A 14738-nucleotide genomic window follows, 5' to 3' on the forward strand; every position below is an offset into this window, starting at 1 on the left:
TAAATATCACGTAAACACGTTTCCATATACCGTATAAAACCACTGCAGTATTGTTTTATGCATGGAAAAAATGCATCTACGTATTTAATGCAATGGGCTGGAGCGCCGCATTTGTACCAATAAATGTGACCAATCGCCAAGCTAGAAAATTTACTTCAACATATCGTGTCTTCTGAGTCGACGACAGTAACAAATTCCCCATTCTGGCTTTGCTTACACTGCTCAAAAAGGCATTGTATAACGCGTACTTCAAAGCTAGAGCAGAGGCAGCGATACTATCAAACACGCTGCTCGTCTACGCAGCGCAGCCGACGTTGCGCGCAAGCGCGCAGCTCAGCCGTTTGATAGGGTGCCTCGATGCCAGCGCCGCCGTTCAGGGTGGTGCCATCCTTTGACCGCCCCCGCGCCGCCGCTTTCTCGCTGCGACGCCATCTTGAATCACAGCGAGCGGTTGCGATTGCTTGGTGCCGGTGCTTAGTTCGAGACACAGTGCGCGCGGATGCTTCGCTGACGCTTCTACTTGCTGGACTGTGTTCAGCCGCATGAATGACAAGCTTGTCAAGTGCATCGAGTCGACATGACGGGCTGTTGTGTTCCCAAGTGCACCGGATCGACGCGTTAAGGGCTTCGTTGTTTACGCTTCCCCCGGGACCCAGAGCGAACGAAGAGATGGGAAGCCCAAGTAAAGCGGTATCACTGGAAGGCAACGGACAGCTCCTACATTTGCGAGGTAAGTGTCAAGAAAGTTTATACTATCGCACCGTGTTTTTCATTTAAATAAGAAAGTATTCTCTGATCCTCGCTCACGAACTAAGCACTGCACCGATGCTGTCTGAGTAGCCTATGGTTTGCGAGCGCGCGTCGCATAGGCTTTTGCCGTTTTGATCGGCGCAGTCTATGCTAGTAATATACCCTTATTTTAAGGACTGCCGAAAATGCTTCGCCGCGAAATAGTCTTACATTCGCTACAAATCGTCATGTAAACCACCTATATTTTACTTTTTCACGGGAAGCACACATCGTGTGTCTCTTGTTTCTTTTTCCTCAGTTTCTTTTTTCGCTACTGGTTATTTGGGACTAAAGGACGCAGTGCTTCTTCTGGGAAGAGCGGCTGTTGTGTACGTGGCAAGCGAAGCATTGTGATTTTCTCTGATTTCTCAGAAGATATCTTGCGGATCTCAGGTTGTTACGTTATATAGCTGATTTTTTAGACGAATATATTTGTAGCGTGGTGCTCGTAAGCCGATGGTCATTCGTGCTCATTCCCGATCGTAGTGAGATCGTAGTGTATTTACAAGGCAACTTTTCATATCAATAATCACTTTTGTTGTTTTACTTGTACTTAGAAACACTTTGAAGAGGACCAGTACGAGGAAAATCGACAGGATGGGCGCTGTCTGTTAAAGTCAACAGCCCTACATCATCATGGACTATATTTTCGAAGTGAAAAACATTGCTAATCTGTATTTGACTGTCTTAGTTTCATTTACGGTTTTTGTACGCGATATGTATGCAGTGTTGTTTATTTTTTCGATGTAGTTATCAGTGTTCTAATGGTTATTTATAAAATGTGCTGTACTCGCCATCGATGTGTTTGGCTGATGCGACGTATTCGATGGTAGCTGATGTATTCTGGCTGGATATCTTAATATTACCAGCGGTTGCGTTTTCTTGTTTGGATTCTTGTTGTCGATTTATATTATGTGTAATAAGGTTGATGTACTCACTTGAACCCCCCCCCCCCCCCCCATGTAATGAATAAATAAAAAAAAAAACAACGCCCAATACAAAAACGAACTAAACTCCGAGACTCTATCGCTGAGGTGGGCCGCCGCTCTGCGCAGCTCCGACCTCGGCGACCAACTCTGGGCTGTCCAGCAGGCCCGCGAAGCGGCGCTGAGACAAGATCTCGACGTCCCGTCGTGGGAGACCTGAGCCCGGGTCGTCAAAACTGCAGGACAATTCAATAAAGTTATTACCATCCACCCATCTCCCTATCCCGCATTGTGTGTGTCGAGCCTACCTTGCGATTTTTTTTTTTAATCTCGTCTTTCAACATAACCTTCAGACGCCACACAGTACATATAATTTTTCATGTACGTACATATCTCTTTCCTGGGCCGGTATTTTGTAGCGATGCCTTTAAAGTAATAATTCCTATTCGCGCTTATCGCGCTTTGTCAGTGGTCAGAGCGACGGTCCGCTCGCGTTATCAACGTTGATATCGTGAGCGGACCGTCGCTCTGACCACTGACAAAGCGCGATAAGCGCGAAAAGGCATTATTACTTTAAAGCCATCGCTACAAAATACCGGCCCTGATTGACTGTACTAGACATTACTAAGTAAATGTATTTTGTGCATCGTTTGGTTTCTTGTGTGTACTACGCAAGATTGACACAGACAAGTTACGTTACATCTTTCTCTACAGCACTAACTAAACCTTATTTTCACATCGCAGTTATTTTTACACCAGCTTAATCCTGTCAGCACACAGTTTTGTGGGCAAAAAAAAGCAAAATTGTGCGTAGATATCGTTAAATAATTGCAACGAGTGCGAAGAGCACGCGCAACGCAAGGGAGTGGGGGACCACCGTGCGCGAGTGGCTGGCTACGGTAAAGGAGGCGTGACGTGTAAACCAAAATACAACAGTGAAAAAGAAAAACTTCCACACACAGGGGGTCGCAAACCTTATATACCAAGCATCGAAGCGCAAAAAAAAAAAAATACTGCGTATTTCAAACATACACACGGCATATTAAATGTGATTGAATTGGGCAACTTGGGGCATGTTCCCGGCTCCATACATTTACGTCTTCGACCTTCGACGAGTTAACGACTATTGGTTATAAGGATGTGCAGATGCGATACCGATAAAGAAATCCTCATCAAGGCAAAGCACTTGGAAGTGCGCCGCGAGTAACACTATTTATGAACGCAAGCGTAGCTGAGTCTGAGCTCGTGTGATTCAATATGGCGGCGCCAGCGGGGTTGTCTCCACTAGTAGAGTGTACTAGATTGGGGGAGTGGGTCCAACGAGGGCTCTGCGCTGAGGCAATCTTTATGGAAAATCCAGGTGGCACCACCGTCACTTTCTTCCGAATGAGCGGCCCCGCTCGGCGGCCAGACGCTTGTCGCGTCGGAAACCCTACCACAGCTGCATGGAGCTTTGACAGACGGATACTCGGTGGCGGTAACACTGAGATTATTCCCCACCGATCTATTGCAAATAAAATGGAAAAAGAGCGGCGGAAAAAACGCAAACGACGTAACAACGACGGTGTGTCGAGCAGACGACAGCTACTCAGCCCGCGAGCTCGCCTCAGCCAATGAGCGCTACCGAAACAACGAGAGTCAACGTTTATTGGCCGGAGATTCAGAAGAAGGCGATGGCAGCGCCGCCACATTTTCCGTGTTTTTTGCTTCATCCTTGCCGCTTGCTAAGGCGTCCGCTGGACCCACTCCCCCATTCTAGTGCACTCTACCACTAGAGTACTAGAATATGGTCGAGTGGGACGAGTGGCTGGGGCGGCGCATGCTTTGCAGTGAGGCGCCCGACGTGGAAAAATACTGTGGCGGCGCTGCAATCGAAGTGGATTGGGCCGCATCAAGGTCGCGCCGTTGGAAACTGCTGGCGATACTGCTCGGCAGGGTCGTTCCCACTACTTCGCGCGCTGGTATTTGCGTTCAGACCTCTCAAATGGTGTTGATAATTGAATATGACATGTATATATGTCTTAAGAATAAATGCATTTCTTTGTCTTCATTTTATTTTTTAATTCCGCTCGGTGATTGCGCGTGCATTGCGGCCGCAGTGTCGGCTTTCATTCTACTATGTTATTGTACGGTTCCCTTTGGAGAACAAATATTTTTCTCGTTCTTCAAGCGGCATGTATCTCTCGTGTGTATTCTTCCACATATAGTTTTCCATCAGTACGTCTGGCGAAACGCAAACGGAGAAACATATTTGTTGGTCATAATCACATTCGACACACATAATCATTTCACTCGAGCACCGGCATGCTTGAAACGACCCTACTCCACGTCACACAGGCTTCATAATCATTTCAGCTATGCCCGCATTTACGGTTCTACTCAAACCTTCCAATACTCTGCCGAGTCTGCCCTTCCTCGTGCCATCAGGTTTTGGAATTCTCTCCCGGATACCATCGCATGCCTGTCCAACCATGATTCATTCCGTGACGCCTTGACAGATTATATGTCCTAATAAAATGTGAAATTTTATGATTGTCGCACCACGCATTCTTGTATTTACACTACGTTCATGCATCTTATTGTAGCGATGGCGCCGTTATGTCGCTGTGTTTACTGCTATATCACTACGTCGCGTTGTACTCCGGTTGAGGGTCCGGTCGTGTTATGTCAATTGCTACTGTTTTATCTATGTCAAATATTCTATGTATTTCTGTGTGTTTTCTGTGTACTGCCCCCCTTACTCAATGCCTCAATTGAGGCTTGTAAGGTATTTTTAAATAAATAAATAAATTAAAATATGTAACCTTCCTGCTTGCCGCTTCAAACAAGTAAAGCATATCTGCCCCATCCGGCACCTTGTACTCAGATTTCTTTCTTCTTTTGGAGTTTTTTACGTGCCAAAACCAGTTCTGATTATGAGGCACGCCGTAGTGGAGGGCTCTGGATTAATTTTGACCACCTGGGGTTCATTAACGTCCACTACAACGCAAGCACACGGGCTTCTTGCATTTCGCCTCCATCGAAATGCGGCCGCCGCGGCCGGGATTCGATTCCGCGAACTCGTCCTCAGCAGCGCAACGCCTTAGCTAACTGAGCCCCCGCGGCGGGTACTCAGATTTACGGGAAGCATTGTTATTGAAAAAAAAAAAAAAAAACTGCAGCGAAACATTCTTTTCAAGTTTCCGCCTTCCTCGCGTAACAGAATGTGGAGTAATTGATACGGGGTCATTTATCGCGGTCGGTGTCATTCTGGTGTCATTCTGGAAATTCATTTCAAGTGGTTGTGTTTTGCAACCTCACCGGCTACAATTCGTAAATTGCCTTGTGTCGTAAAGTATAATTAACTAAGAAGTTCATTAATCAATTTTGTTAATAAGTTGAATAGGTGTTTCGATTTCTCGTGCTACTAATGTCCGCCTCTTCGAATAACCCAGCTCATCAATAAGAATTGTGCTAATTGCCACAGGAGATTTTTAAAAATTCCCTAAAGCTTAATTTTGAACACCCGGTATAGTGGATGCGGCGTTGCGCTGCTAAACTGGAGCTCGCGGGTTCAATCCGTCGAGGAATTCAATGGGAACAAATGGAAAACACTCGTGTACTTCTATTTAGGTGGACGTTAAAAAGCCCCAGGTGGGGAAATCTAAACCGGGTGCCTCATACTCAAATCGGGGTTTGGCCACGTAAAACCCACAAATTGTTTGAACAAAAAAAAAAAAAAAAAAGACAGGTGGCTGCGTTCTTCGTCTTTTTTCTAGGAGTGTAAACAAAATAAATTATTCTCGAGTCTGATTTCCGAGAAAAAGATGTTACGCTTATCCTATATTTCATACATAAATGTAATGCCATTCCCAAATGTCTGTCCGCTCAACTAGGCAGCTTGTATATTATAAACGGCTGCTTTCAGTTATTCGGCGCACTATCATAACGACAATAATGAAGCAATTAGAGAAACGGCATACCTCACATACACGCGTACGGGTATGTGTAGATCTGCTGCGTTCGTTCAAGAAGATAAGTGCGGTACCACATGGGGCACCCAGTTTTAATGGGTTGCAAACATGGTGAGACTAAAAAAAAAAGTTTTCCTTGCCTGAATCAAGTTAGCAGATTTACAGGCTGCCCCAAAACGGGACATTTATATTGAAAGACACTTATTAACAGGGCTTAATTATTAGCAGCTTATTAGTCGGACTTATTAACACCCCTGCGTTAATTCTCTCAGGAACTGCGCCTCTGCGCAACAGCCACAACTCGCCGGCAGCACAATCATTCGGAATAACAGTCCGCACTTGCAGCGGTCACTCACCTTTGAGAGACTGCAATAGTGCTGTTATGTGTTACATTCGTACGGAAACGACTGTTCGGCGTCGTACAGCATATCAATAACACTTGCATATATATAGTTTTAATTGCCTGCTATGAATATTATTTCTGCGAATGAGAGTTTTATGGGCAGTATTCACTAATACGTGTGTTTCGTATGCACACGTGCACGGTCGGGAGTTCTCACTGTACCCTTTTGATTTAATTACGTAGAAATACATTGGCCATTCTTCGCGCCACGCAGCTAATAAACCTGGTTTATTTCACTGTAATATTGTTTTCTTCGATCATTGTCCCTGATCAATATCCACCGACAAGAAGCGCGCGTAAAATGACAGGCTATCAATAATAACATTTTCGTACGTAGGTTCATGTTGCAGAGATGCCAGTTGCTTTTAGAAGACAGTGTTAAAAACAGTGGTTCACTTGGCTAAAACTACCTTTTGTACCCGCAGTCAAGAGTCATGGGCGCACCAAAGCAACTAAAACATAAAAAAAAGTACTACACAGACGTTCTGCGAGAAAAACGGCGCCGCCAGCGTCCGCGTAGCGAACGCACGCTGGCTAGCAGACGACGCGCTTGACAACGACAGCAAAACTGAAGATGACGCGTTGTATAATCCAAGCCTCAAATATATATGTTTGGCAAGATGGTGTAAACATAAATTTGCAGTTGAAATAAAGCACTATTTTAAGAGCGTACTATGCGCAATCGGCCTCGGTGCCCGCAGCGAAAGTACGTTGAATATGCCGCGGAGCGCGTCCCCGACCCAATCCAGTTCGCTCGCAGCGCCCTCGCACAATTTTTCCACACACGGCGCCTCAGCGGGACAGCGCCGTTCGGCCCACTCGACCATTGTCAACGTTGGGATCACCTGCCTTCTTACACCGTGATAGAGTGTACTAGAAGCTTTTGAGTGGCGCGACCGGAGCGCTGTTCCCTTGCTTGCCCCTTGCCCAACTTGTGGCGAAAGTAGCGGCGGCGCTGCCATCGCCCAATCTACCCAGGTTTGCTCGGCGGCATGGTAGCCTCTGTAGTCGGCATCTCTGTTTTGGTCGCGTAATGGCAAAAAAACAGCGTTTAAACCATTGTTACGCGCCAGGTTGCACAACTGGATATCCGCGTGTGCAACAAAGTCGAAAGTTATCCCTTTTTAAGGCCCCGAAAGACGAAGAACGACGACTTCTTTGGGAGCGGAACCTCCATCGGCTTGACAAACCGCTTGACGCCGATTGTGCCGTGTGCGAGTTACACTTCGAACCGCATTTCATTGTGAGAGACTACGTGCATGTGATCGATGGTGTTGAAGTCCGTATTCCTAGGGGAACGCCGATGCTTGCCCCTGATGCAGTCCCGACGATCTTGCCCAACCTGCCTGCATATCTGACGCTGAAAACTCCGGCTCCACGGACCCAAACAAAGCGGCGGCATCAGGGTGTGCCGGCTGAGAACGACAACAGGAAGCGGCGCCGCATTAGCACTCCTGCGCAGGTGCTTGTGGACACTAACTGTGCAACTTCTGCAGGTAGCGACGAAGCTGACAAGGCAAGCTCAAGTCCCTCGTCTGAAGCGGTTGTCACTCTCGACGACCTTCGTGGGCTTGACCTACCGTCAAAATCATGGGCGTTGAACGAGTTTCCCGGGTTTGACGGCGTGTCATACGTAGCGTGCTCACTGAATTCTAGCACGCGTGAACTTTCCATTGAACGAGCCGTATTCTTCAGCAGTGCAAACAACGGAAGCGTGGAATGTGAAGCGTTCGTGCAAGACAAACTAATCAGCAAGTCTAGTTTAGTAATGGTTCAAGAGGCCTCAGATGCCCTGCAGCTTGTTGCAAGCGTCCCACTCTGTTGTGGAGCAGCAGAAACTTCAATTTTGCCACCATCGGACCTTACCCACGGTCTACATGCATTTCTACATAAAGGGTCTGAACAAGTCGCGGGATGAAAAACGAAGAAGCGCACAGCAGCACCTGAAATTGAGTAGGCTATAAATTGCTGCATTGGCATAAAAAGGATGTCAGTTTTTGAGCATATTTTATTACTCTTAATTTTTTTAAGGGTCACCAAGAAGAGAGATGATTTTCTGAGAAGAGGTTTGTAAGCAAGAGAACGTGCAAACTCTGACGCAAAATCTGAAAATAAAATTTCATCTTGAATCTTTTTGTATTATTAAACCTGTGATGGTTAATTTAGCAGCTTTAGGGTTCTCGGAGCACAATTACTCGGAACTAAGCTGATTCATTGTTCCACTTTAGAGTCGGTTTAAACAATTTTGCAACCATAATAACATTTTTATTTATTTAAATGCATTTTACAAAGACAACCTAAGCTCTGCTATTCTGTTTTGTTTTATGTTATATTGTGTATCCTGGCTCTATAATTTTATTCTTTTCGTCATTGCTAAGAGGTTTAATAGCAACGGATGCAGGCGAACGGGTAGCAGTCACAAGCGTTCGGCCAAGGACAGCAACCACGAGCTCATGCCGGTGGCGATGCTGCTGAGGCACAGGTCACTCTTCTTCATTACATCATTTTTAATTGCAAATGTATTGTTTGTATAAGTATGCGATTGTTAATAGGACTTTGCAGTGGTGTTGCCTTTAAACTCTCGAAATCTTGCACTGCTATGTTTCACTGAAGGCGTTTTTCTGCAGCATTACGTATGTGCATTTTTGTGGGTCCTACAACAATAAACGCATTCCCATATTTTAAAATGATAGGGTGCTCTGGAAAAACTCTGCTGTTCTTCAGACAGTGACATTGTCAATAAAGCTTGCTTTTGTTGTGAGTGAACGCAACCACAAGCAACGCGCCCTTTATTTGATTCCAACATTGGTGTTTTACGTGGAACTGGCGGAGTTCTTCGTCTTATATGCAACACATTGCTTTTTTCTTTTTTTCGAGGGGAGGGGGGGGGGGGGGATGAGGGAGGCTTCCGATGTGTGCCGGCTAGCTGGTATCTCGTGTAACTGTACACTGTAAAAAAAAAAAAGGGGGGGGGGGGGAAGCGCTCGTTATGCGGTACGATGTGCTACGCTACTTCAAGCTGCAACACAGTCGGCGGCAACTTCAGTAACAATAATGTCAAATAATATTTATTTGCATTAACATTTTTGGAAAAGGGGGTATAACAAAGAATGAAAAAGATCATCCTAGGCTCGACGGAGAGGTACGAACACGTACGCGGAACGCCTGCCAGCCATCCGCGCTGGTAGATTGGTCGACGCCAGCGCCACCGCATCATTCCACGCTGAAACGGCCGCGCTCAGGCAGGCGCTCGCGCCACTCAAAAGCTTCTAGTACACTCTAACCGTGATCTGAACCATAAAATAAAATCTTTATGCAAAATCTGGGCAATAATAAACTAGTGGTAAATGTAATCTTTTTTCTTTGTCTACGATTATAAGCAACAAATTGTAAGCAAACTATGCTCATCTCAATTGATCATCTTTTAAACATGAACTGTTTCGGTTTCGCTGTGGTTTCATTTTCACAGAAAGTCAGAAGCCAATTTGAAAGACAATCCACAAGTCGTTTCTCGTTTCCTTCTTTTTATTGCTTTCGTTTTTCTACGCCTGCGCACCGCTGACTCAATCCTAGGTATTGGCGGTCACGCGAGTGGATTGTCCGTGAAAACATTGCGCATTTTCTTTTTATTTATTTCATCAATCTGTGCAAAACTTCGCGTTGAATCCAATATTGATTTGTGGGTATCCGTGCTCTACTATGTCGTCGAGAGGTCCCCGCAACCAAGGTTTTTACGGTAAGATCATAATTAGGCTTACACTCCGCACGGAGGTGCTACCCGCAGTTCTTGGCGCGCTGCATTCAGTGAACTTTTTGCCAAGCACTAGCTTTTAACATTTCTGATGCTCGTGGAGGAAATCAGGCAGTATGATTCGCCTGAATGATGTTGCCGTGCTTTCGAGTGGTTGTCGAAGGTGACTGTTGCTGCGTGCTGGAGGAAATCATGCATGCTTATGACCACGTTATCTCGCATTGCGCACGCTGTGGATGAGGTCGAAGAAAACGTTGCTGGTGACCCTCAAGTTGCCTTAAATTGGCATAGTGGAGCGCTAGCGCTGCCTTCGACAATGCACTACTTAGTGAATAAATCACAGATCTGTTTACGATTACCTCAAAGTCGGCATGTAACAAGAAACGGCGTTGTTGTAACGCTGGATAGTCTGACCACATGGTACTCCGAATCAGCGTGTATAAAACAGCATTTGTTTTGCAGCCGTGTTCTAGACCAATGCACATTTAGCCGTTTGCTAGCTGGCCTTTTCGGGTGCGTTGTGTTTTTGTTCGTTTGGCCTCGACCATATTGAGAGCGAACGGCCGTCCTTCGCAGGACATGATGACCGTGTTGGAGACCGTGGAGGAAACCGTGGACGTGGTGGTCAGCGTGGCGGCGGTAGGATGGGGAACAGAGGCGGATTTGGTGCGCCCATCCTCAAGCGTTACAATCGCCAAAAGTTCGGTGGCGGATCAGGTGGACAACCTGGCTACGGTAAGCGTTCAAGCGCGGTTTTACTCCATTTTTTCGACTCCCCCACGTTTATATTGACATGCCGATGGTTCTTTGGACGGCGCCTGAAATGTTGCCATGGCGACTCGCACGCCACGGCTCATGAAACTCCGTCCGTGCCAGGCACGGTCGACCGCTGCAAGATGAAGCAACAGCCAAATTTTGTTCAGTACACAGCTACGTTGTTTTGCTGAGTGCGTTACTGTCCAAACCTTTTTCTATAGTCGTATCTGTGTCAGTAATGCAATCCTGACAGTAAGGACGGCTTTGCAAGTGTAAGTTAGAAAGGAGATAACGAGTCGATTGATTTTTGTTTCTGAGCTTTCACATCGTCGATTGACAATTTTTGCATAAACAAGTACGGCTATGAGTGAAGCTGGTTGAAGCAGCAGCTGTCAAATTCCTTTATTTGTTCCTGTGCCAATATTGCTGTCCTGATGTCTGACGGCTTTGCAAGTGCAGATTGAGAAGCAAAATACCGCATGTCAGTCAATTTTGTTTTGTTTCTGAGCTGTTGCAACACAGGTTGACCACTTTCGCTGACACAGGTACGTCTGTGAATAAAGTTGGTTGGGAGCGTAGCCGTTAAAATTCTTCCTTTGGTCATGTCTGTGTTAGCATCAGAACTATACTCAATCAGTGCAGCGCGACTGATGCAACGACACACAGGAACACAAATTTTGAGTATAGTTCTGAACGTGAACCAACTAGCTCTCACCAAGATGTCAGCATCAGTCTCCCAACTGTGACAACTTTGAAAGCGTAGAAGAAAAAGAAAACACATGTCAGTCGATTATGTTCCGTTTCTGAGCTGCAGCATCACGAATTGGCACAAGTTGCCCTGACACAGGTGCTGCTCTCAGTGAAACTGGTTGCAATGGTTTTCATTTATATCATTGGAGTCTCTCAGAGCTGCACCTGTTCGTTTGATTGCCATTTGGGCCTTTGGCTTAGCATTTGTTGTTTCATTGAACCATTGGGAAGCTGTGGGAAGGTAAGCTGTAAAGAATGCACGTGTCTGCAGCTCAATAATTAACCAGAACCTGTAATGAGGCCCTCTTTGAGTGCTCTTAATGTTTCCCTAGTAGGGAAGGCGGGTCATCAGTTCTAGATGCTTCCAGTCAGAGTGCAAATTTATGTAATACGTAATACCCCAAAAGAGGGGGCTCCAAGGAAATAAAGTAAATGCGAAATTTTCTGTTACCAAGCCTATTGCTTGCAGCATTATGTTGCAAAATGCAATAATCAATGCAACTGCAATGCAATTGATAGCGCTTGTCCGTGTATCTTTTCTGCGTAGTTGTCATTTCGCGCTGTGAATGGTTTCAGTATGAAATACCAACATGCCGTCTTTTTGAAGCAAAATGCAAGCTTGCAGGATTGAATTCCACCTGGAGTAGCTTGCTGTGTGACAGGTAAAATAAAAATAAAAAGATTGTGTACTGTACTTCTGTTTTTAGGTGCCTGTTAACATGAGCTCCAGGGGGTCAAAATTTATCTGGTGTGTGCTTCTGTGGTGCCCCCTTTTGCAGCTTTGAGTCACACAAGCAGCTATTATTGAATGCTTTTTTTTTTTTCCTCCAGAATTTGTCTTGCACCACAAAAGTAGTAGCGGTGTCCTTGTATGATACCCTAACTTTCTCTCTCTTCTCGTGAATTTAGGTTTTTCAAATTAAAACCTCGCTGCATTTGCAAGCTTTTTATCCTTCTTGAATTGAATGGGAGTGTTACTTATTTCAGTAACGATTGATTGGATAAGTCTCGCCAAGTTGTTGCCACTGTGTGTGAAGTCATTGATTTGCTTCAGAATGTGAACAGTCATGATCATGTCATGATCATGATCAGGCATGATCACGATCATGCCTGAGCGAGTTCAAATTCCTTGATCATGATTAACTACCCTCCGCAGCTTGCACAAAGGAACTAATCGCGATAGAGAAATTTGATCCCGGTCGGGTACGATTGCGACTAAAAGAGTGCCCCTGTGGCAGTGGCATTGCACATCTGTATCGGTTCTTCCTTAGCTCACAATTACAGGTGTTTGTGTCTGTCGATTATGTGGGCAACTAATAGCTTCTTCATCCTTTATTTATTCAGGTCGTCGAGAAGGGGGCAACAGGGCGAGGTTTGCAGATGAAGATGGGGACATCGAGATGCAGGGGGGCAACCTACCCGACCACATGCGCAACCGTTTGTGAGTATATTTGCTAGGCATGGTTTCTGTCACTGGCCCTGTGTTGCTCGGCTGTAAAGGATTTCTGATGTAGCATTCTCTATTTATTTAGTTTTTTATGTGATTAGCATTCCTTGCCTGCTTTGGGCACTTTAGGTATACCATATTTTCTCGCATATAACCCACACAGAAAATGGGAGAAAAAAATGTGTTTAAAAAAGCGGGGGGTGCGGGTTACGTGTGAATATGCGAGAGGGGGGGGTTGCTTCACAGCAACGTGCGGCCTGCCATGCAGAGTCCGCATCTCCAACGACATCGACGTGTGTTAAGCCAATAAGAGGCCAACACAGGTAAAAGCCAGATCCCCATCCATAGTCTGGTTAGACGCTTTTCTAGTCCGGTGCTGTTTCTAGTACGCGTGGTTTGCATAGTTCGCCAGCCTTGCGCATCGTGAGTGTGTCTTGGCGGCAATCTTTCACAGCTAAAGAGAAACTGAAGATCGTAGCCGCTGCTGAAGAAATCGGCAATGAGCATTTTGTTGGGTAAGCGTGTGGGTTGTGCGCGAGGATATTTTTTATATTTTTTTGTAGAGTTCAAAGTTGTATGCGGGTTATATGCAAGACCCGCCACAGTGGCTCAGTCAGCTAAGGCGTTGCGCTGCTGAGCACGAGGTCGCGGGATTGAATCCTGGCCGCGGCGGCCGCATTTTGAGTGAGGTGAAATGCAAAAACGCTCGTGTGCTTGCATTGTAGGGCATGTTAAAGAACCCCAGGTGATCAGAATTAATCCGGAGTTCTCCACTACGGCGTGCCTCCTAATCAGAACTGGTTTTGGCACGTAAAACCCCAGAAGGAAAAAGAAAGAAGGGTTAAATGGGGGGGGCAAGGGTGGGTTTTATGCGCAAAAATACGGCATCTACCTGTCAAGCCTATTACACTATCGTGTTCATTTCTTTAGTTGGATATAAATCAGGATATGCATGGCATGGTGTGACATGAATGACATGTATGGCATCCATGACATGCTTGTCATCATAGAAGCGCGAGAGTGGAACTTTCACTCTGCAGGCAAGTTTGTTTGTGACCTTGTGTGATGGCACGCGCGAAATCGTGGCAGTAATTTTCATTTTCTGACTTCCAGCAAACCGTACAACTCGTACAACCGCAACAGGAAAAGGAGGGGCATGCCTGACAGGAGAGGAGGTGAGAGCATGGCTTTTTTTCTTCTACCACAGCACATAATGAAGTCTTAAATTACCATATTTACTCTATCCTAACGGGCACTTCTTTTTCCCCACTAAATCGAGTGTGTGCTAAATTTCTGTGCGCATCCGTTAAAAGAGGTTTGCTGTACCATACTTTTTAAATTCTAACATGCACCCAGTTTTTGTGGCTTTAAATAAGAAAATCATTATGAAGCCACAAAACTTAGCGCATGTTGTTAGAATTTAGTATGTATGGTACAGTGCACCTCATTTAACCAATTCGCTTTCGGCATGAAAATACTTTGTTATATCTGATGTTTGTTATAGGCACATGTTCATCGCATGCTGATATTGGAATTAAACATCAAGATTTACTTCATAGGCAGTAGAACCCCATTTATACGTTCCTTGCTGTTGCATTCTGCCGGCTGCGATGTCGCGTTTTCGTGGTCCCGACCTAAGTCCCATCGACTCCCATGTATTGTGTTCCCCTTTGATATGTCGCCTTTCTGTAATGTTCTCGCATCTCACGTTGCGTTTGAACGCGGTTATAAAGTATAATTCAGCAGTGCAGCCAGCAAGTACGCTGCAACAAGCGACCAAAGCTTGTAATAAGCAACTTGAAGTTACACAAGCCATGCACTGGCACAAGCTTATCAGGAAAAAATGTGCACAGAACAGTTAGCAAAGCACCGAAGAAATGTGCATCATTTAAAACATACCGGGTACCATGTTCACTGGGCCAGATCCACCGAGCTAGTAAACGGTAGCCTAGTGCAGGGCTAG

General features: G+C 45.6%; 1 protein-coding gene across 1 annotated transcript in view; it reads left to right on the forward strand.

Moving 5' to 3' along the window:
• Positions 1-9609: 9609 nt before the first annotated feature.
• LOC119457509 (nuclear RNA export factor 1-like) overlaps positions 9610-14738 on the forward strand; it is a 40058-nt gene continuing 34929 nt past the window's right edge. The window contains exons 1-4 of the mRNA XM_037719098.2: positions 9610-9807; positions 10399-10557; positions 12673-12769; positions 13889-13950. Of these exons, the coding sequence (XP_037575026.1) occupies positions 9771-9807; positions 10399-10557; positions 12673-12769; positions 13889-13950 (355 nt within the window). The 5' untranslated portion in view covers positions 9610-9770. The remainder of the gene's footprint in view (positions 9808-10398; positions 10558-12672; positions 12770-13888; positions 13951-14738) is intronic.

Source organism: Dermacentor silvarum, chromosome 7 (genome assembly GCF_013339745.2).
Source record: "Dermacentor silvarum isolate Dsil-2018 chromosome 7, BIME_Dsil_1.4, whole genome shotgun sequence".
Taxonomy (NCBI): Eukaryota; Metazoa; Arthropoda; class Arachnida; order Ixodida; family Ixodidae; genus Dermacentor; species Dermacentor silvarum.